Consider the following 22,807-nt stretch of genomic DNA (forward strand, 5'->3'; position numbering starts at 1 on the left):
GCTCGCGTGTCTTTTGAATTTCTCTCTAATTAAGCGTACAAATAATCAGGAAGCGTCAGTTACATTTTATAACTGATAGGTCGAGGGAATCAGTGTGTAATGTGGAAGGATAAACAGTGCGAAAGAAATCACTGCGGTTAAAAAGTGCTCGAGCTGTCTTTTGATGTATACATAAATAATAATATCAGGAAATCATTTTAGAGTACGATTTATCGGACACTAGACAGTGTTCTAATCCGGAATTCAAAAGTATTAAAAAAAAAAAAAAAGAAAAAAAAAAAAAAAGCAGAAGACAATGAAAGGACAAAATTAATTTTTCCAGCCAACAGAATTAAAAACCAGAAACAGTTTAATAAGTTAGAGGAACCAACAGAAAAAAAAAAAAGAAGAAAGAAACCGCAGAAATAACATCGTAAAAAAAAAAAATAGTAGATTTTGTACATCTTGATTAGAGAGAACCCAGCCTGTATAAATACATCACTTGATTCTGTAGAAGGCGGCTTTGCCCTCTGCACGAGAGACACTCTACAGATATTTTCGCGATATCGCATTAAAATTACACGAAATCTCGCTACCTGGAAAACTCAGCTGGTCTTAAGAATATAAGTAATTAAGATGCGCTCCTCAGAAAGTCAAAATATAACGTAGCGAGGAAATATAAATGGATGAAAAGGAAGGCGAAGAAGTTACACAGTTGCGTAATTTTCAATCCATTAGTAAAAGTCGCAAGAAAAGAAGAAAGCATCGTTATAATAATTTTATAGAGACACAGCCTATTATAAATGCATGCTGAAGCAAGTGCTATGCTGATACGTATAAATTATGTGGCTAGCTAAATATAAAGTTGTCAGAAAACCTCCACTGTATAAAAACACGCCTCTCTCTCTCTCTCTCTCTTTGCAGCGGCAGCAGCGATAATAAAATCCGGAGTATGAATAGTCATTAGGCGACTGTAATAGCCGAGACATATCTGCCTGTTATCGTGTACCGCGCAGATATGCGGATGAACTTGGATGTCTGTGTTCATGACAAAGTAGCGTTCTTTGTCGAAATATCGCTTTAAAGCCGAGCAGCGGAGTCGGGAGAAGCCAAATTGACAAAGGAAGCCGGCCTTCTGCTTGTAGCCATTTATGTTGTATCAGCTCGATGTAAATCAGGGCAGAAATAATTGCAATTCATCCACCGTTCCCGCCACAGAGCCGGGCAAATTGAATCAGAATAGCTGTACTATGGTAGAGTCCCCCCTTCAATCTTTCATGTTCCATCGAGGAGAAGGTGAACAAAAGCCGAGGCAGGCAGCATGAAATATTAAGAGGGCTTCGTTCTAGCGTGCATTGTAAATGTTCATTATTCAATCGGTCTGCATTAAGACATGAAAAATTCATGCAGATGAAGTGCACCTCAACAATGGATGATAAAAGCAAAAACAAATCGTGCACTCATTGTACCTAGGTTCCCTTTGATTTCTCATGCTTTTATCTCTGGGCCTTTCAGCCGGTTACATCTCAGTAAATTGACTTTGGCTTGTTATGTCACCAGCCTTGTGCTCTTGTCTCTTGTGGTCCGGTCCTGCTACTGGTTGTTTGGTGTGCGCAAGCAGAAACCGCCTCTTTCCGTATTGACATTCAAACGCGCGGACTATCTGCTTTAAACCTCGGCCACTCAGATAGAAATGAATTGTGTTAGGTTAGACGGGGACGAGATACTGGGCTCCGCGCTTTTCTCAAAAGACGATGTAACTATGCAGTCTTTACTTGTGACCACAGGCTTCCTGACATTCATTCTTTATCGCGTCGGATAAAATTAAACAGCCCCAGGAAATAGAAAACGGTGCGCATCACACGCAACTAAAAATAACCACCTCACTAGAATATACCGAGTTAAAAACTGTGCGCGTAAAACAGGCACGAAAAATTGGAATCACTCGATAAACTCTCGCTTTACGTGCACTCGCTGCGCAAAATAATAGGAGCGCTAACCAAAGTTGTCGTCTGCGAGCGCTTCAAGTACACGGACTACCCAAAATATATGGAAAGCGAACCTGCTCACCTACATTAACCGGAGTTTACGTGTCTAAACGGGCTAACGTGCGCTGCGCATATTAACTTTACGCATGCGTACTTTCAGATCAGATAAAAATAGATGCCGCGCTAACCCTATTCTATGTTTTATACATTGATACGCAAAAAACTGGAAACGTGTGTGCCAGCGGTACCAGTGATCCCCCGCAAAACTGTTCTTTTGATGAAAGTTTTAAAATTAAAATAACAGAAACATCTAAGTCTCGATTAAGAACACTACTTCGATCCAATTGGTTAAATGATTAGCAGTCCGATCATGCATTTAAACAAGTTGGGTAATGTGCGCATTGTTTTGCGTTCAGGCGCGTTAGATTTTTTCTTAAATTAATTGATTTTTCCCCCTTTTCTGTGATTAACAGGAATGAAAATTAAATAACTGTATTGTTACTAGTTAATCACAAATTAATCAACTAATAATAAACAAAAGTAATTTAAATTCAACGCATTAAATAGATCTTTTATGATTTAATAAAATAAACAAATAACACGTTACTCGATTGTAGTGTGCAGTCATCATTTTTAATGCGCTTATTTCTTCCTGGATTTCAATAACAATTAAAAGATTTTACTTAAATAACCTTAAACAACGTAATTCGCATTTCTGCTTTAATTAATATAATAATAAAAATAGTAAGAATTCATGATTTATATATTTAGTAAACTGATAACAAAAATCAGCGCCTCAATGAGAAACGAGTTCCATATGCGCGAATCGAAGCACTTCTGTACATCTGGAATATTTCCCATTCATTTTTCCAATCAGTGTACAGCAACAAACAATATCTAGTGCGCCATTTGATATGCATGAAAAAAATTTTTCACAAATCTGGGATGGCTTGACAAATCTTTCTAAAAGAGAAAAATATAAAATTTAGTGAAAATCCGTCCACTGGGAATCGAGTTGTCAGATGCTGACAGACCGACATGGTGAAGACAATAGGGGGTTTACGCATAAGCGAAAGCACCAAAAAATTATTCTTTTTATGTTTATAAACTTTGAAAAGTATGACTATATTTGTATGCACTTTCTTAAAATATGCTTATTAGATGTTTTCTGACTGCCACACATCCCTTTTTTACAACAGGCAGTCCTTCCAATATACACGGGATCTGGAAACAGCTTGAAAATAGCGCTGTGAAGCAAAGATCTGAATTTGAAATATATTTCAGTGTTGACAACAATGATAATGTTATGTGGTTTCCAACTACAACATTTAAAGCTTCATGAAGTTTTATTTTCGTTATTAATAAGTTGCCTACATTTATCCCAGTCGGTTTGTTTCTTTGTAGGTGTCAATGTCTCCTTTACAGCCTTGGGTAACATCCGCTCCCCCTCTCATCCCTATATCGTCTAGCCCTTTAACCCCCAACCGTTTGACCGCCGGAGGTCCCAGCCCAACTGGACATAGGACTCCTACTCCCGGTAACTCCGACCCTGCACCTGACGCAGATGCCCCACTCAACCTCAGCAAGCCAAAGACATCGGGAAGCAATACTAGCAGGTATTATTAGGCAATTTCCTTATTTAATTATAAGATAAACAAGTTAGACATTGTTGCTCAAGTAATTTTCAAATATGACGCAATTCTACTTTATTTTATAAATAAATGCACTTTTAAGATATTAAGTATCTTTTGATTTTAGTAATGGAAAACCTATTTCTATGTTTATATGTGTAGGAAAATTGTCTAAGCGCAGTATAAAAATAACACAAAGATTGCTGCTCTGATGACTTATTCTGATTATTCAGTAGAATTAGTTTTTTCCACTTATAAATCTTTGTAGAGTTGTATATAAACAAGCAGTAATCCTAGAGTACGTACCAATTGTATGGCATTACCACAGTGTAGCGGAAAATGAAAAAGATACCTGGGGTACTGCATAAGGCAATGGTCAAGCCACATCTTGAGTACGGCATACAGGTCTGAGGCGTTAGTTTAGGAAGGAGTAGAGGTGCTGGAACGAGTACAGAGAAGGGGGCTCTTACCATGAAAGGCTAAGTTCTGTAAATTGCAGTGTCTGGAGACTAGGCACCTGCGAGGTGATCTGATTGAGGTGTATAAGGCTTTGAATGGATTGGACAATCTCAATGCTGATGGGATTCTTCTTTAGACTGTGCACATGACGAGGGACATAAATTCTAATTGAGGAACGATGGCTGCCGAATAGATGTACGGAAGTCTGCCTTCAACCAGCAGATTATTGATTGCTGGAACAAGCTTCCATCTGCCGTTGTCGTGTAAGTGGACAGTTTGAAATTCAAGGAAGAACTAAAACTATTGGAGCTGGCGGATAGGTAAAATGTTTTTGTTTTTTCTGTACAAGCTTGCTTGCCACTAATATATATATATATATATATATATATATAAAATCTTTATTGTATACAAACGTGGTATATACAATATACCCTTCACAGCAGCAATGCCAGGGGTTTTACACTGGATGGTGGACAATAATAGCCTTGGAGAGACGGGGCCCCAAGGCTATTATTGTCCAAGGCTAATAATAGTAAATGACTCAAACAGGTATGTAATAAAGGCGTATGGGCCACACAAGTTAGTTGTTGTTCTGGTCATGGCCGATCTGAACGATTTCCAGAGGGATATTATTGTCGGACGTTACGCTGCTGGTTTGTTGATTCGTGCAATTGCTGTTCATTACAAAATGAAATAACGAAAGTATTGTACATAGAGGGCCAAAACGTCACATTATTTAGCCGACTCAATGCTATACTGAATCTCTTTTCTTTATTTTCCGTGAATGGTGGCTGCGAATTTAACTAAAATCCAAGCGGATAAACTTGATTTGAAGTTGTCGATGCTGGGCTCATAAAATCGATTAGTTGTCACCTGAATTTAAGTAGAAGCACCCAGAGAAGTCTATGTGTCCAACTAATGACTAAAAAGAAAGAAAATATGTAGTAATGTCTATATAACAGCCGGCTGAAATCATCAATGTTGAATAACATGTATCCAACAAATTCTGGAGCTGTAGTTTCCAGGGGCATCAAAAGTGTTTGAGAAATGGGCGCGTTCAACGTTCAAGTGCACGCGTAAGTTTGATAAGCAGTTTATTAGGAACATCTACACCCACAAATAGTTGGGTTGAGACCTAGAGTCTCCATGAAAGCAGGGAATGGCCTCTTATGAAACAGTTCTTTCGCGGTGAAGATACGACGGTATGGCGTCTTATCAGGACTCGGAATGGACGGGTACACCGTTCCGGTTCATCACAGACATAGGAAGGATGTGTATGATGATGAACTGGAGCTCCCTTCTGCATGTATTATCCTGATTATCGTTCCGCTTCTTAAATTTTTCCACTGAAAGCCCTGTGCCTTATTCTGCTGGGAGCAGTTGATCACCGGGGCTGGGTACTCCTTTCATTATATCCTCCATATCTGCACGATGCAAAATCAATCGAAATTCAATGCTGTTCTTCTATTGCCCAGCTTCTGTGATTTATGGGAATTTGAGAGTGAACAAATAAATAGCACCTGTTTTTCGAGACAAAGGAAATTCTGTTTAAGGGAACTCCGTTATCCGACACACTGTGCCCTATAACAGCTAATCAAAAGCTATTAAAAAAAAAAAGTGAACAATGAAATCCCGTCTAACCAACAGGATCATCGAACTTGAATTACTTTTGAGGAGAGAAGGGAACTCTTACAATGAAGTCCAGATGATGAAGAGTGTTTATATAAACATTAGAAAACTGTGTGCGTGTTGACATTTAAAGCATTTACAAAGATTTAAGCAGAGTACGCGATTTGGACTTGCCTATCCCCGCATATACACGTAGAATCTAAATTACAGAAACCTCATTTCCGTAGTTATAATATCCACTTTTGCTCGGTGATATTTCATCCTTTGCAAGAGACGGCTGGCTTGCCTCCCTGAATGTAAGGAAGAGATCTAGACTCAACAAATAGAGAGGTACATAACAACACCTTTACACAGTGCCATGATTGCAAACTATTTCAGCCAGTCATCCGACCAGAATAAGACAATATCAGGAGGAACGTTGGTGTGGCGAGTTCAGAGTGCACTCTTAAAGGCTTCTTATGCATTGCAGACACAAACACTCTTCCCATAGAGATCTTGGTAACGTCGTTGGTATTTAGTTCTTTACAGAGCAGGGCGGAGTGGGACATGACATGATATACGCTATTGAAACGAATGATAGTGACGCATGACAATATGCTTCTTGAAAGGGAAGGACTGCAATCTGATCATTGCAATGATATCATAATTTGAGAGATTCTTCCTATTATAAAAAATATCTTCTTTTCAAAGTACAAATTTCATTTTTATTAAATTTGTAAGTATAGTGTTCTCAATTTTTCTAACATTCACTTTCCAGATCTGGTGGTAACCTGTCGAAGAAAACTAATCACGAAAGCAAACCACAAATTTTTCATAGCACTTAGTTGCTCTATTTTATACTTTAATCTGTGCCCTCATGGGTAGCACAATTGGTATAATCACTGTCCTTCCCACACCGGATGGGAAACACCCAGTTCGAAACCCGTCAATGACGCCAGGGATTATGGACCTTTATCACAACGTGGTTGAGTTCTTCCTGTAACTCCAGTTTTTCGTCCAGCAAATAGACTGCAGAATACACGCAATTTACACGGGCTCCATATTATGTACGGCGCAATATGGCCTAAAGGCCTAAGTTATTGATAGTCCTTAAATCCTACAACAACTACTTCATTCTATACATTTTTCTCATGTTTCTCACTTAATTTTTGTATATACAAAACTAACTAAGAATATACAAATTAACTAAGAATATTCTTAGTTAATTTTATTGTGATTTAAGCTACTTTCTGTATCAAAATCTATTCTCCTTTCTTATAAAGCATAATTATTTGATCTTTCATAGTGCAAGTTGCAGTCCTACTCCGCAAATCATGGTGAAGCAAGAACCACGAGATGGAGGGCGTTCTCCAAGTCAGACGTCTTCACCTACTTCACCTGTGAGTTCCTCTCTCTCCATATCATCAATGGTGTCGACATCAATGACTCCTAGTATCAGTACTTCGGTTGGCCTACTAGGAACACCCTCATTATCGGTAAGTAGGAGGGCAAAGATCATAAAATATGGATTCATCGGAGGAAATATAAAAATTATCGTCGAATTATAGAAGGCTTTCATTGCCTAATGGCTACATACAAGGATAAGAGGGCGTGAGATGTTATCTTTTAATGCTTCTGTGTGAATAACATTTGAATTTCTGATGCTGTTATCATTTTCTTACGTTAACAAGAATATATTCTTTTCAGGTGGCGCCATCATTTCTACCCAGTCATTATAGTGCGTTGCCTCCCCATCTCAGACCACCCGTACCACTAGGCGGACTCATAGGGCATCCAGGTAATAATAGACCACTAATCTCTTTCTCTCTTCAAATATAAATAATACAAAACATAATAAGCCTTTCCAAGTATACACGAAGTTTCAACCACTAAATTTATTTCTTGAGTACAAAGCATGAAGAATGGCAAATCGAGCCCTCTTGGCTAGACAGTGATTATAATCACCGTCCTCCACGCCAAGTGGGAAAAGATCTGAGTTCAAATCCCGTCAATGACACGAGCAACTTTTATGTGCTTTTTTTTTCTCACAACGTGGTCAAGTTAGTCGGTCTCAGGTGAGGGCTTCATTCTTTATCTTGTAGAAATCCTGATTTTTCCAGCAAGGCGACCGAAGAACACAAGCAATTATGGACATAATATACTGACACCTCATAGCTTTAGTTGCTTTGACGCTTAAGAAATACCTAACCTGGGAGATTGCTAAAACACTTTGGATTTCGTTAGTAATATAATATATTTTATATAGTTTGGTCAAAACGTTTTAGAAAGTTGGAAGAGTAATAATTACTGGAGAACACGATATTAAGGTTAAGAAATTTAACTCAGTTACAGTATTATAAGTTACTTGCAAACTGTGCTGAGTCCAAAACATCACCTGTCGATAACTACGTAGGCGAATTGTGTTATCGACATCTTGTGATTTGAACACGGGACTGCAGTAGTACAAGCTTTAGAGTTGACCACAATTCGAGCTCAAGTGAAGTCGAACCGTGGGTCACCTAGATACTGTTAAGGATTATATTCTTATCAAAATGACTAACTAACTGTACATTCCTCTGACCTCTGGTCGTGCCGAATAAAGAGAACAATTTTAAGTAATTTTCCCTCTTTAGATGGAACGAGCATAAGAGTGAATCACTCTCCACAGACGGCTTTAAGTACACTTAAAAATCAATGGTAGCTCCTGAGACTTGCGCTTCCTGAAACCTTGCCTCGTAAAAAGTATTTCTGCAACATCTTAAAATCAAAACATGTCTTGTTTTGCTTAATCTCTTCTGACGCCCTTTAATCTGAAAGCTGCCACAGTCATTCAAATTTTAAGATATTTTATTTATATCCCGAACAATTTGCATAATTCAAACTCCATATCCGTTTGAGGATTTTAAAAAATCCTTTCCATTTCGTGTTAATTGAAAATAACAGTTTGTTATTTGTTTGTTAGGAACATTAGCAACTAAGGCCATATTGCTCCGGGATATGCGGTGGTCATTCCCTGAATGACCTTTCCGCATCCTCCGTATTCGGTGGTGACGGGCTCGAACCCCGGTCTAATCAAGAAGCGTGTGCCACGCACTGCTGCTCCTTCCCACCTGGCTACGAAGGCGCCTGAAAATAACAGAGGGATTAATAGGATTAACCCTATTAATCCCTCTTGTATTTTCCTATTTATGATTGACACACTCTCTCTCTCTCTCTCTCAATATATTTCGGAGACTAAAAAGTAAAAAATGTTCCAGTAAAGGAAACTTCCACAAAATGCACTGGATTTGCTTCAATCATAATTGAAATCATTTATTGAGAATCGATTTTTTTAAATATTAAACGAGAATGTTCGTTTATTTGGATAGTTTACTATTAAAATCTTATATTCTGTAATCTATTCCTGATTTCCACACTACTTATCGAAAATCTATAAATTATCCCAAAAATGGCTACGCCAACCAAGTGGTCCATTAGCATTTTACTGCACTTTTCTCCCGAGTAAGGTACAATGCATCATGCCATTAACTATCTTATTGGCAACCGACTTTCCTATGCACATTCTTTGTTATTGTTCTGGATATGGTTTCTTTTTCATCCCTAACAACAACAGCAAAAAATTACATGATTTTTTGCGATGGCCGAACAAAGTATTAAGGCTCTCAAAAAAAAAAAAAAAGAAAAATGCACCAGTGAATATTAGATCTAAAATTGTCCAATGTTAAAAAAGTCAATTCTGCTTTTATTTCAAAACCGGAAAAGTTACTACAGGATCTTTGTCTTTCCATTTGATAAGTAAAATTAAATAAATTAATAAATCACACCATGATCCGTGATGGTGTAACAGATTTGTCGCTCTTGAACGGTTTTAAAAGATCCATTGACTTGGATCTTTTAAAACCGAGTCCAATTTCTGTCCATGGTTTGTATTGGAATTTAGTGGTGCATGGACTACGTGGGTCATAACGCACCAGTTCATATGGTATGATGTGTTTCAGAGGTGTTTACTTTGGATTTAAATTGTTCCTTTTAACCTGATTCGTACTTCATTGGGCCGTCCAGCAAGTTCTTAGCACTTGAACAGACGAAGATTTCGAAGGGACACGATGGTCCCACCAAATGTAGACATTTCAGTTGCATTGAGGATGGGGATAAGTCCTCTCCGGACAGACTTCATAAATCACATCGGCGCCCAGTACCACAATTTTAAATTTCATCTGGCGTGGCTATATGAAAACAGCAATATTTAGATGAGATATAGGAGTATGTTATCTGGCAATGGTTATTTGCCATCATCAAAAACATAATATTTTCGGTTCAAATCAGAATTTTTGGGATATTTATAGATTTTCGATAATGATATTAGGAAAAGCAGCCATAGAAGTATTTTTAACATCAACGTTTAAAAATTTCAAATAGAATGTAAAGCGCTATAGACCATTTTTATATTATTTTCTGTTTCCTAGGTAATCTGATGTCAGCTAATCTAGGAGGTGGCAAAGACGGGCTTCTTTCTTCCACCATCCCAGGAGGAGCGGGAATGTTGCAGGCTAATCATAACACAATGCCCGATCTTTCCAGTATCGATAAACAGTTTCCACTTCACATGTACTTGCCTCAGTCAGCTGGAAATGCTGCCAGTGGTTCCTCATCTCGGAAAGACAGCAGCGATTCTACTCTGAGCGACAGCGAAAAAAAGGGAGATACAATCGTCACCTGTCAAAGTACGTCCATTTCGGTTATATTACATCAAGGGTGTGCTGCCACAGGTTCGAACGAGCAGTTGGTCTCATTTAGCGATCCAGTTGTTAATTATATGAGCCCACTGTTAATTGAATTGGCAACACACCATCCATTACAGTAGAATACTGAGATTTTATTAAGTCACAAGTTGCAGTCTTAAAAGAAGTCGCTGATTGTCAATCACTTAATATGTTGGAAGTATCTTTTTACCGAAGATTAAATGCATTTCCTAGAGATAATTTACTGGGACTCGAAGTAATGGTTAACCAAACTTTTCTTTTATTTTGAGGTAAACTGGATTAAAAAGATGGCAGAAAGTTCTAATATAAAATAAAACGAAAGAGTGAAAAAAAAACACGAGTAGTCTTCGGTGATTCACGTAATTTAATAGTTGAAAGTCATTACGAGGAATCATTTCTTAAGTTCGGTTTTATCCGATGGATTTTTAAATTGAAAAGTGCCACGCTGCCCCAGCTTCGGCGATTAACTTAAATTAAATTAACAAAGTTTTATTAATTTATCCGTAGTTTGTTTTTTGTTGCGGTTGTGGTTGTGTTTTTGGCTGCCAGAATATAAATAAAGCTTTAATCAGACCAAGATTGACTTATGTGCGTGTGCTCGTACGCAAAGAAGTGTAAAGTCGCTACCAAAGACTAGAGACACTGAAATATTCAAGGGTTTCGCAAAGTGTTTTTGGCTTTTGCTTCTACAGCATTTATTCATTTTTGTGTTTGGCGTAATTCATCGTTCCGCAAGTTACAGATTGGTAGCTGTTGGAATGTTTTCGCTGTAATCTCATTGAAAATCTCCGGTAATAAATGTTAAACCGATTACTGAGTATTTTACAAAGAAAAAAGAAGAAACTCTCGCTAAAATGTAGTCTTTATAAATGCAATTATTGAAGTTTATGTAAAAGCAGAAATCGGCTAAATTTTGTAGGACTTATTTCGGTTTTTATTTAGGTTGGTTCATAAAAGGTGTTCGATATGCATGCGCGGATCCAGTGAGGGATAATTGGGGAAATTATCCTTCCTCCAAGATTATTCCAAAAGCATGTTACGCTTCTGCGTTGGATGGATCCGCTCTTGCAGAGATTTCTTTTATTTTGTGTAAAAGAACGTATTCGAAATGGTCTTTTAAACAAGTGGCTGTCGCTTTGCTATTTTTAAATCGAATAAATGAGAATTTCCTCCGACGCCTTGAGATATCAGAGCACTGAACGAATCCAAAACCTGCTTCCCCATGCGGTAGAGCAGGTTTGCAATTGTATTGCGTTGCATACAAATCACGGGACAAAGTTCGGGGACGATAAGCGCTATTTGATAAGTGGTGCCATCTTTCCCACACTAGAGAAACTACAATCGAATTCACGAGAAGTGGCACGAAATAGCTTTTAAAAATGCATACTTAATCTCTTTTTGTATTTTCAATTCACGCTCTCTGTAATAATTATAAACACATTTAAAACAAGAGTAAAAGAACTGTTTTTTAATTAAGAAAATATTTTTAAGAGTTTACTATTAAGACTACCGGATTTCTTAAATGTACAAATAGCGTACGTTTAATTAAAGCGCCCTTTCTTTTGTTCCTGATTGGCCCCTGCATCTGGAATTTGCAGTGGGTTTTTTTAATGACTAATTTGAAAATTCTAAGAAATAAAACTGTTCTTTTTACGACACATTACGACATAGAGTATTTTAATATGCATGATATTTGAAAGAATCGGAGGGGGAAAAAAAAGGATTTAACTGTAATGAATAAGTAAATAGGGTTTAAAAAAAATTACTTCTGACAGTAACTGTTGGATCCTGAGCCCATTGACCTTGAAGACCTGGGGAAAATATTTTAAAAATTGTAAAATCGGCTGCTGTTTTTAAGTAAATGATTTGACCATGGTACAATTAAAATGTACGCATAATTAATTGGCAAAACTTGTTATTTAATTTTATTTACTGTCCATCCATCTCAATTCCCTGATTTAGAAACCTATACTAATTGTGTGATTTAATAAGTAATTTAACCCGATGATAAAACTAATAAACATTTTCTTTCTTTTATAAAAGGCAAATTGTTAGGTGCCAAGATAATCCGCCAAGCTAAGAAAGATGCAGATGGGAAACCTCATATCAAGCGTCCTATGAATGCCTTCATGGTATGGGCAAAAGATGAACGCCGAAAAATTTTGAAGGCGTGTCCAGATATGCACAACTCTAATATCTCCAAGATTTTAGGTAAGTAAAATGCCGGTTAAACATTATTTTCAGCTTCGTTATTTTATGAAATTATCGAAGCGAACATGGGGTTAACTAAATTTGAGTATTACTATTCTCATCTTCTTTTGCGTTCCATCAAGGGTCAGCAGACCCTTGATGGAACGCATTTCCAATTAAATGCCATCGATAGCTCAGAAAATAACCGATCTATACCATCGATGTTTCTGCATTACATTGGGTACAAAGCTAGCAGAATTAAAACCTAGAAACCGTCTTATTGCAGCTGCCCATTAATTTATTTTATGGAGTAGGAAAATTCTCATTAGTGGAAATTCGACTGTAGTTTACCTTTCTCACCAAGTCAGTACATTCCACTGTGTTACCATGGCAGCATTTTATATATTTTTAATATAATCATGAAGGCCGTGAAAAGTAATGGGGAGGGAAGGATGCACAGCACGCGGGACGCGACACAGAAGGGGAATCCAAAACGCTTGCTATATAAGAAAGAAAACAAGATAGTGGCCCTTCCCCTAAACCAACCATTCACCAAGGTTCTAAAGATACCTTTTCGCTGACTTTGTAACCACCATCGTTTCCTGGCAGTGAGGCTAATGGGAGAAGCTTATCGCTACAAATTTGAAATATTATGCTTTTAAATATTGCCTTAGTTCCAGCGGTTTCTCAAGATCTTCACTGAGCGTGCATTGATTCATAATAACTGAAACAGTAGCTTGGAATCTACAGGGACCACAGTTTTTAAAACTAGGCAGCAAATTTCAACTCTTTGTTGTTCAATCTTTTTGCACGTTTATGAATAAATTGAAAGAGAAAAGAATTTAAAGTGTTATGTATTATATGGAGTAAACAAATCATTTTGCTTTTGATCATTTCACTGAAATGTTATTAAAAATGAATATATAAAAAAAGAAAAGAATTTATAATGTCCATTATATTGGACGATTTTTTTCCCCCGATTAAATGCTTGCTCTTGTGCTTCATTTTCTTGTGGAACTTAGAACGATATTGTTCTGTAATTGATATCGTTAGCGCACAGAATAACCGAAGTTTATGCTGCAACTGTAAAAATCCACTCTTCGCCCTTCTCACGAAACTTTACTTCCTCTCCTTTTATATGATTGTTCTGTAATAAGGCCTGCTTTATTTAGGTTGCATGCTAACAGCTCTATTTTGTTGCTTTTCATCAGGATGAAATTACTGATATAATCTCTCTCTCTCTCTCTCTCTCTCTCTCTCTCTCCTGCCTTACGTTGAAGATTTGTTAGAGCGACTCTTACTTTCCTAAATCGAAGGAATTTAAGGATTTCAACAGAAAACCAAATTTATTTTTATTTATGATTAGTATTCGTAAATCAATTTGTCGTTTTTATGCATTTATATAATATTTATTAGCGTTTCTTTTTTGTTAAAGAAAATGGATGCCTTTCTTGAAGGTCTAAATACATGGAGATATGAAGCCTAATAACTTGGCCAGGTTGTAAAAAAACAGAAAGAAAGAAAAGAGTCCATAAAAATTTCTACAGTCACTAAGTGGATTCGACCCTAGGTCTTTTCCACACGGTACTGGAGAACAGTGATTAAAACCTATGTGCTACCCCCGCGAGAACCATAAATACACCTAAAAGGATTGAACTTAAGTGAAGGCTGACCAGACATCCTTTAATTTTGATACAGCAGTATAGCGTACTAGTGTGCTTATGCGTCTCCGTAGCCAGGTGGGCAGGAGCAGCAGTGTGTAGCACACGCTTCTTGATTAGACCGGGGTTCGAGCCTGTGACCACCAAATACAGAGGATGCGGAAAGGTCAGGGAATGATCACCGCATATCCCCGGAGCAATATGGCCTTAGTTGCTAATGCTCCTAAAAACCAAATAACAACACCAAACTGGTGTGCTTCATGGTAGTATAGTGGTTTTGTCACTCGTTTAGAAAAGTCCGGGTTCGATTCCCGTCGACAACTGGAGGAATTTCTGAAGTCCTCTTCAATCGAGGCTATAGTTGGCCGATCTATGACGGAGGGAGTAGGATTCCTCCCCCCATGAGATATTCCACGCTTTTTAGCCCGTGAACACCTACTTATACAGACAATTTATACTTGGGGGCCGTTAGCATAATCACTTAACATCTAAATTAACTAGAATATTGGTAATAGATTTGGCCTATTGGTAAACTGAAAAAGAAATGGGCAAAATGAATTAAATTCTTCTGTAAGCTTACGGAATTAAAATTACGGAATATCGACTAAGAGGAAAGTCAACAAGTAAAGGCAATTTGCATATTAAATACTGATAACATGTCAAAATGCGCTGTTGTGAATATCAAGTATACTGCATACTGAGACAAATTTAAACACGACGTTAAATTGCAATATGTTTATTGCGTGCTGCTTTTCAAGCTTGAACATGTTGGTTGCGCTTTCGGATTTTATCATTGAACAACATACGAATTCGATTTTTATGGTCCAAGGGAGTAATCATTTTCATTCATTTACTTACACACACAAATTTTATGTACATTCTCAAGATATGAGTGAAATCCTCCGAGGTCCACAGATGAATGTTACTTTAATACGGGAGAAACAGTATTGCTTAAAGTAAATTGCAACCATTGTCAACCCACTGCAGGATGGAAGCCTCCTCAACAATTCATGCTGAGGGAAATAATCTGCCACGCTGGTCCAGTGCGGGTTGGCAGATCGACCGTATTTAGCAGTCAGGGGCTTGAACCCCGGTCTATTCAAAGAGCGTGTGCCACTGCACTCCCGCTCCTGGCCACTCGGCTACGGAGGCCTTGAGTATAAATACATTTCATCGCGAGCGAGCAAAGGAATTCAAAAGTGAGCCTTCTGCTGGCGAAATGTTGTCATTATTTTAAGGGGCCATTCTTCGAGTACTTCCAAGTTCGTGGACAGACTGTTAATCGTAAACGGTTCTGTGCCATTCTTGGAGAGGAGCTGAAACCTATTTCACGAAATGCTAAGAATTTCTCTAAAAGGGGTTGGCTTGCATCGCGATAAGGCATAATCCCATACAGCAGCAACGACCATGACAACATTCGAATTCCAAATTTTAACCTAGAGGAGGAAAGATACGAACCTTACAGTTCGTATCTTGCCTTGTCTGACTATCACCTTTTCAAACTGCTTCGAGAAATCTTACGTGGGCATCGATTTTGAAATTATGAAGAGATAAAGGACAGTGCATACTTGGCTTCAAACGCAGCCGAATATATTCTTCAAGAGCGGCGAGAAGATGGCTAGATTTAGAGAAGCAAGGAGATTGCATCGAAAATTAATGGCACCTGTTGGTCTATTTTCCTTTTATAGTTTATTAAAACAATAAATTGCCTCTGTTCTTTGAATTGCTCTCGTCAAGCTGGGTTGGGTTCATTTGAACTGGCACCCAGCAGCACACGGGGGGAACGGAGTTCCTCAACTAATGAACCGTGAAGGAATTTCAGGCGTTCCGAAAAGTTAAGGTTATTTTAAAAATATTTTATTGATTACGATCTTCTTTCGAGTTTATGTTTATCTTCTTTTTATAATAAGGAAAAGGCGTACGTACACATATGCATGTGGGTGTATTAACGCTATAGCTAGAAGTACTGTAAAACAGATTTTACGTTTTGTGGCATAATAAGAGAGCTCTGTGTGTGTGTGTGTGTGTGTGTGTGTGTGTGTACCTTGGTGTTTTTTTTTTTACTTCTGTGAATTAATAAAATTTGCAATTTCTAATTGATGTCACTATCGATTGACAGATATGAAAGAGGGAAACCATTACCAATAAATACGGACCATACTTCGATTTGCTTAGAAAAGTTGCTATAAAATCAGTAATCATTTTATTTCTGAAAAACGCCGAATAAGCTTCTCTCCCCCCCCCCCCCCATTTGCAATATAATTAGTGCCATAAATGTAAACCAAAACCCATCGTAATGTAACTTTATAAACTTAAAAAAGTTAGTGAAAGAAAGTTTTAAATCAATTGCGATATTCACTAATATCATTCGCGTTATAAACGAAAGAGAACGCCTTTAATTAAATCGTTTTGCGAAAAACCTTTAAAGCAGACGCCAAAAATGAAATAAAAGCAATTAATTCGATTATTATTCACTTGAATACAGTCCAGTCCGACATCTTCTCTGACGAGTACCGCAATTTCGCTAAAAGAAGATTGACAGATCGTCTTAAATTTTCGTGTAGCGCTGAGGGAGCTTATGGACAGAGACATTAGCACATAACGTCTGTGAATAGCGTGGATTTCCTTGTCAGTTTGCTCCTTTCCTGAAAATCCGAGTTTCTGGGAGTACAAAACTATGTGGCTTTCATCCAAGAGTGATTAATTCCTGTGGGAAAGGACATAGTTCTGCTGGATTGGAACCAAGCTCTTCTGCACGCAGTAAGAGAAAACAATGATATTCGTTAATGTACTAGCCACGAGGGCAATAAATAAATCGTTAAATTTACAGAAAAATTTACCGAATTATCCCGTTCGATGTGGTTAATATGTTGAATAAAATTTTTCGTCCTTTATTAAGAAGGGTCAATGGCTCATTAAAAAACGATAATCTAAAACAAGGCAACTTGCCAAAAAAAATCGATTGGCTAAAGCTCCATAAAGAGAAGCTGAGACAGCAACCTGTACGGCATGAAGCAAACTGAGCAGGATACAGCCAGGAGCCTTCACTGGAGGTAAAATAGAAAGCCTGAATTCTCTTACCATCCACGATTCGATTATGGTTCTGACTTATTAATTTCAATCGGTCCAACTACCAACTTCTTGTTGCCACTGTCATGCAGTGAGATGTAAATGCAATCTCCAAGGATATGCTGCAACGCGGTGACAAAGCTCAGCTCTTCCAAAAGAAGAATCTTCCTAAACCTTTTTATACATTGCTGACAGATACCACTCCAAAATAATATTATAAAATATAATTAATTGTTCCATATTTACAGTTTTGCGCTACAAAAGAGATCAAGGAATCTGCCTACATTGAAAGAGCAAGTCAAGGTTCATCAAGTTCAGCAAGTTATCATCGGATTCGCAGTCATTTGGAGTGCATTCTGCCAACGAAGAGCCAAATTCTTGCAGATCTACTTAATGGGTGAAAATAAAAAGTAGACCGCACAGTCGGGAAGGGGGGGGGGCATGGAGCAAAAAGATGCACATGAAAAATAAAGTGAAAGAAAAGAAGGGGTGAGGGAAGAGAAGAAAGAACGGAGCTGATAACAAACGATAGGAACAGGAATATAGATGCATGGGTGGTCATTCCAATAATTGTTTTTTTTTTTTTTTGTTTTTTTTTTTATCACAGATGATGGGTTTCAAGCACTTTTTAAAAAAATAAAACCTATAAATATTAATCGAGATCAGGGCATGCGTATTCATCCGGTGTTTGAGTCTGTGGTACTATGGAGGGACTTACGTTGGGGTTTCCCTCTGCAGAACCTCCCACTGAACGCTGGTGGTATGCATCTCCCCTAGTTTTATTTTATCAGCCCCGTTATTCTCCTTTCCCCCCCTCCCTTCACTTTATTTTTTATGTATCTCTTTCCTCCATATGTTCTGCTGACATGTGCGTGACCCCTCGTCAGCTACCCAGTACGCCCCTTTATATATCATTGCCTCTCCCCCTTAAAATTATGGTCGATAAAGAATACTGCCGCTACTCAAAAGACTTCCATGGTTGGATATATTTCTTTTATGCAATTTTATTCCTATACCATATTTTATTTGTACATAGTCGTTTTACTTTAATAAAGATATAACATATAGTCGCAGTTTGGAACAATTATTAAAAATTCCAACTGATGAGAGGTGCTTCAATAAAACTTGCGACATCAGAAGTAGCTGTTGTTCTAGATGGTGAGCAACATGGCAATCGCATTTTTAAAAAATCCATGAACTGAAAACTGTCACTTGAACTGTAACTTAAATAAAGATGAAATGGTACCATTTTGTTGCAACTCAGGAAAAATTCCCTTCTGAGAGCTGCCAAGATACGCAGAACACAAGATATGTGCGAAACTATGGCCACCCCTAATGACTTTGCTGAATTAAAAATAGTGGTTCTGAGGAATATTTGGGTTTGCAAAAGGACTCTTCGGTCGATAAAGATCGAATAGCTCTGCTTTACCACAATTTCTTAGTATAGTGTTATAATCATAACCCTTTATAATCATATGATTTCCTACAGTCAAGGTGTAGTTTAATTTTGATTGTACTGTACAGTAGTGTGCTGTCTTACTGTTGAGGCCTAATTTCAATGTACCCCAGTATATATCTTTTTTCTACTCTGTGTAACAGAGTGTCGCTATTTTTTCAGGAGCAAGATGGAAGGCAATGACCAATTCAGAAAAGCAACCGTATTATGAGGAACAATCGCGTCTCAGCAAACTACACATGGAAAAGCATCCAGATTACCGTTACAGACCTCGACCTAAAAGAACCTGCATAGTGGACGGGAAGAAGCTTAGGATTTCAGAATACAAACAGTTAATGAGGGCCCGACGTCAAGAAATGAGGAATTTATGGTAGGTTAGAACCCAGATTGCTTGCATTTTTAATAGTAAAATGTAATAAATAAATTTATAATTGTATAATTATTTGTTTATATTATTAAATTTATAATCGTGAATAAAATAATTGAGGAGTTTGAGGCGGGTTTTTGATTGATTTTGGATGATTAAACTAGCAGAGGCTTTATTCATGGACTGTTCCAAACCACAGAACTAAGTAATATTTAATTTTTTTTTTTATATATCTTACCTTTCAAAAAAACAAAAACAGTCAGCTGGAAAGCAGCTTATTATCAGTGCCAGCATTGGAAAATGACTCTACAGGGAACATTGGACATCTTCTCGACAACTTGCAAACAAGTGAAATTCTTTTAAAAAATTGTCGTTCGCTTAGTGTCGTAATGCCTCTGTCGGCTCAAAAGTGGTAGCGAGGGCATTGAAAGAAAGATTGACCACTCCACTTGTGGTGGTAATATGCTGCCTTTGTTATCATATTAATCTGTATGCTGAAAGAGAGGGCTGCAGGCCATCCTGTTAAAGTGGGTGAATGTTTGGCGTACATTTACTACTATCTAGAAAGAAGTGCTAAAAGGAAAGACAGATTTGAACAGGTTCAGATGATACATGCCACTGTAGTAAAAAAAAAAAAGGATTTTGAAGTAAGTGAGTACACGTTGGCAGTCTTTGAGTTTAAATAGACTTATGAAACAGTCAACCGGACAAGTCTATTTAAAGAAGATGTTAGAAGTGTGAGAAAAGTCATACGAAATAAACTTTTTAAGAGTTACCAAATTGAAAAAAGTTATAATAACTCTTTTAGAAGCGACCCAGTGAATGGTACTAGCTGACATTCAAATTCAGTTCATGATAAAAAAAAAAAAAAAAAAACAAGTTTTGTAAGAAGACTACTCCTCAAGAACAGGCATCCCCGAATCACGGACTTCTGGTGCAAGCAACCTTGAATAATCCGAGCAAGCTGATATCTCTAGGCAGGTTATCCTCATCCATGCGAAAAGTCTGTTTATGTTCCCAATGAAAAATGATGTTTCTATGAATGCCGAGATAGTACAATTTCAGTCTTCAAAGTTGTCCTCCTTAAAGCAATCGTCATCTAACACAAGAGAAACCTCGCTTTTCCTGCTAGGAGAGGCCATCTGGTTACCTAGATCTGCGAACTCAAGACCAGCATGCAGATTCTCCAGCTACATGTGTAAATTCAAATTTTTCATTATAAGTTCAGGAAGAAAAAAAACACACACGTCAGCATCAGCTGAGTCTCTTGTAGTTGTACTGATTCCTAAAGAAAGTTTCTTAAATAAACTAAAACCTTGATTTAAGTTCATGCATTGCGCAACAGCCAATGACTTTTATTTACTTTTTGGATTTTTAATAATGTATTTAGCGTGACGCAGTACACACATTTGTTCCACGGGCTGAAGCCTCATCTTTAATATGGCGATGCACAGCACGCTTCTCATTCTAACCTTCTATTAATATTGATGCGACTGACTGGGAATTAACCGAATTCTATACTACGTTAAAATATACGTACAAATTGAAATAGCTTGTTATTATAAGGTAGTTGATGCCAGTTGTTTGGATGAGAGAGAGTTATAATAACCCTTTTAGAATGCCGCTCTGGTGAAGAGAAAGGGAAACATGAAAACAGTATTGTACTAGTACTTCGTAGGAGTGAAACGCAGCATGCATTATTCATGTGTCAGAATATCTCAATTCTCCGGGGATGCTTCCTTTCACCACTGCCGAAGATTTTAAAAGTTGCAACTTATATGTTTAGCACATTTAATTGGTCGGTTGGACGCAATAGGCAATGTCTTAAGGAGTAATTTACGGATGTATTGGGAACCCGATTATCCGTTCTGATCGAAAACATCGAAACAATAACGGTTGATGCCCGTTCTATTAAATACACGCCGCACCCAGCTCTACTTGAATTTTGTAAACAATCTCATACCGCAGTGTGATATGTGTAATCCTACACACAGTTCGGGTTACATCAATAACAAAACACGAAAATCATGTTGCTAATACCCTAAATATGTAGCTAACCAGTTTTCTAAAAGCACATTTCAACCACAGAACGATTGACACGGACTTTCCATAATGAAAGCGGGCTGCTGGGGATATATTGTGATTGCAGAATAAATGTGAACCATTGTTTTAAATTTTCATTGGCAATTATTAGAACCTGTAGTATTTAGTACCGTGCTAGGGTTGAAGGTTGAGGAGATGAAAGAAGCTAGAAGCTACTTGTTGTCATTAAGACTTGAATATCTGTATATTGTAATTTTCAGGAAATACGTGTGTGCAGGGAGGTTGCTCCAGAAAATGGAAGTTGAAGGGATAAATGAGGAAAAATAAAAGTTGGTTCTGCGAGTTTGAAGTTGGAAAGTAAAAGGATAGTGACCGGTTGCAGCATGCGTTCGGACCGGTTTCGAAGACAGAGGGGGAATTACAGAAGTCAATTCAGAAGTGTCCATGGAAGTATCTATAGAAAAGACATGAAGCAGAAAGTCTATGAGACAGACAGTGGAGAGACAGGTCATTAATTAACCTAACTGCAATCTTTTGAATGGAGTCTAGAAGCCTGCGAGAGGTTATGGGGGCAGCCCCCATTTTTAGGAACAATATTCCATGGTAGGGCGAATTAGAGATTTCTAGAGAGCGAGTAGTTGTATCGCCGAGAGCGAAAGAGAAAACCCTGTTTTTCAGATGCAGAGGAAGTAATATTTGTGACATGCTTATGCCAAGAGAGAATAGAAGTCAAGGTAATTCCTAATAAAGATATGTGGTTCTGTCTAGAAATTTCAGTATCGCCAAACATATGAATAGGAACAGAAGAATCCTTTTTGCAAGATATAAGACAGGAATAAGTTTTAAAAGGATTGAAATCAACTAAGTTATCTTTGCTCCATGGAACATTACCTGGAAATCAGTATTTAATGAATTGGTAGTGGATGTTCGCGAAGTTGAAGCTGTTTTTTTCAGAGAAAGGTTTCTTAAACTGGAAGGTGGAATGCAATGTGCTATCATCGGCATAACTATGGATAGGGTTTCCAGTCAATGGAAGAAGGACATTAATATACGTAATTAACTAAGTACATAAATACGTAACTAACTTCCTCTGCATTTCGTACAAGAGTAAAAGAGTGGGAGGAAGAACTGAACTTTGGGGAATACCAGTATTTGTGGAGAAGTTAGAAGATAGAAAGCCGTCTACCATCGCCTGCAGTAAGCGATCAGAGAGAAAATTGGATACCCAATTACAAAAAAACAGTTAGCAAAAACCTTAAGATGGAAGCTATTTGGAAGAACTTTATGCCAAATATGATCAAAATATGTCAAAAGCAACTGCTTGAGTTTCACCAAAATTTTCCGTTGAATTTGTCCACAGATCGGTAACATAAGCCAGTATATATCACCTTTGGATCGACACTGACGGAATCCATATTGGCGATCATTGATCAGATGGGCGATTTCTAGACAGTTTAGGAATTTGTGGTTAATGCATTTCTCCATTACTTTAGAAAGAGTAGAAGTAAGTGCAATGCGATGATAATTGGATGAGAGGGATCTGTCACCTTTTTAGGAACTCGCCTGGATATGAGCAAATTTGCAAGGGGAAGG

General features: G+C 37.7%; 1 protein-coding gene across 12 annotated transcripts in view; it reads left to right on the plus strand.

The window, feature by feature from the left end:
* Window positions 1–22,807, plus strand: part of LOC150077316 (uncharacterized) — a 635,658-nt gene that overhangs the window by 609,718 nt on the left and 3,133 nt on the right. For 11 of the 12 annotated variants that reach the window (XM_090386756.1, XM_090386753.1, XM_090386761.1 and 8 more), the window contains 6 exons: window positions 3,372–3,583; window positions 6,972–7,161; window positions 7,373–7,463; window positions 10,132–10,389; window positions 12,472–12,639; window positions 18,967–19,174. In XM_090386756.1, the coding sequence (XP_090242882.1) occupies window positions 3,372–3,583; window positions 6,972–7,161; window positions 7,373–7,463; window positions 10,132–10,389; window positions 12,472–12,639; window positions 18,967–19,174 (1,127 nt within the window). Of the gene's footprint in view, window positions 1–3,371; window positions 3,584–6,971; window positions 7,162–7,372; window positions 7,464–10,131; window positions 10,390–12,471; window positions 12,640–18,947; window positions 19,175–22,807 lie in introns of those variants that run through there. The other variant, XM_090386763.1, reaches the window with a different exon arrangement.

This window comes from Mastigoproctus giganteus, chromosome 12 (assembly GCF_048544385.1).
Source record: "Mastigoproctus giganteus isolate SK-2022 chromosome 12, ASM4854438v1, whole genome shotgun sequence".
NCBI classification, from domain to species: Eukaryota; Metazoa; Arthropoda; class Arachnida; order Uropygi; family Thelyphonidae; genus Mastigoproctus; species Mastigoproctus giganteus.